The sequence below is a fragment of the Galeopterus variegatus genome, unplaced genomic scaffold (assembly GCF_000696425.1).
Source record: "Galeopterus variegatus unplaced genomic scaffold, G_variegatus-3.0.2 Scaffold11995, whole genome shotgun sequence".
Classification (NCBI taxonomy): domain Eukaryota; kingdom Metazoa; phylum Chordata; class Mammalia; order Dermoptera; family Cynocephalidae; genus Galeopterus; species Galeopterus variegatus.
The window spans coordinates 17399-18481 of record NW_007738106.1 but is presented as its reverse complement, the minus strand read 5'-3'; the positions used below and the strand labels follow the sequence as shown (position 1 = coordinate 18481).

Sequence of the window (1083 nt, the reverse complement as noted above, 5' to 3'; positions counted from 1 at the left end):
ATACATGGTGAGACCATCTGCACAATCATGAAATAAACATATCCACCCTCCAAAGGTTTTTTTCATGCCTCATTGTAATTTCACCTTTCCACCTCTTCCTGCCTTCCTCATCCCCAAGCAATCTCTGTTCTGCTTTCTGTCACTATAGATTAATTTGCCTTTTATAGAGTTTTATATATAAATGGGATCATAAAATATATAGTCTTTTTGGTCTGATTTCTTTCATTCATAATTATTAATTATTCATAATTATTTTGACAGTCATCTGTGTTGTGTGTATAATAGCTCATTCCTTTTAATTTCTGAGTGATATCCCATTGTATGGATATTTCACATTTTGTTTACCCATTCACCTGCTGATGGAAATTTGGATTGTTTCCTGTTGTTGGTCTTTACAAATAAAACTTCTATGAACATTTGTGTATAAGTCTGTGTATGCTCTCATTTCTCTTGGGTAACTATGTAGATGTGGAATGACTTATCATATGAAAAGTATATGTTTAAGTTTTTAAGAAACAAAGTAATCCCTTTCCCTCTTTGCATGACAATTAGTAAATTTACACCTGAATTTGTAACTTAGTCCCAGGAAATGTGAAAATCTCTACAATATACATTTGAAATACTCACCTGATTTCTGGCTTCACCTTATTTATTCTATTCCACTTTTTTCTTTGTCCACTCTCCTTCATCCTTATTTTTTGTGTATTTATGTAAGGCATGTTAAAGGTTTTCTGGAATAAGGTTTAGAGCGCTTGGCAAGCAAAAAACAAAAACAAAACAAAACAAACAAAAAACAAAACTGAGGACCTGGGTTATGATCTCCGCTCTGTTACTAAAACTTCATGTGACTTAGAGTAAACTCCTTTGATCACCTCTCTGGTTTCCAACTTCATCATCAATCAACAGTAAGGCTGAATATGTGAGCTCTGTGTGGTGTTCCAGCTCCACAACTCTTTGCTTATTTCCCCAAGGACCCTCTGCTTCTTGAAGCTAATTCTCTCACAAAGAACCAAAAAGGAAATTGTGGTGAATGTTCTACTTCCACCATTGCTACCAAAAGATCTTGGACTACATTAATCCTGG

The 1083-nt window shown here is 34.5% G+C and overlaps 1 protein-coding gene across 1 annotated transcript in view; it reads right to left on the bottom strand.

Moving 5' to 3' along the window:
- Positions 1 to 1083, bottom strand: part of LOC103610900 (zinc finger protein 774-like) — a 5402-nt gene that overhangs the window by 2055 nt on the left and 2264 nt on the right. The window contains exon 2 of the mRNA XM_008594963.1: positions 873 to 990. Coding sequence (XP_008593185.1) covers positions 873 to 990 — 118 coding nt within the window. The remainder of the gene's footprint in view (positions 1 to 872; positions 991 to 1083) is intronic.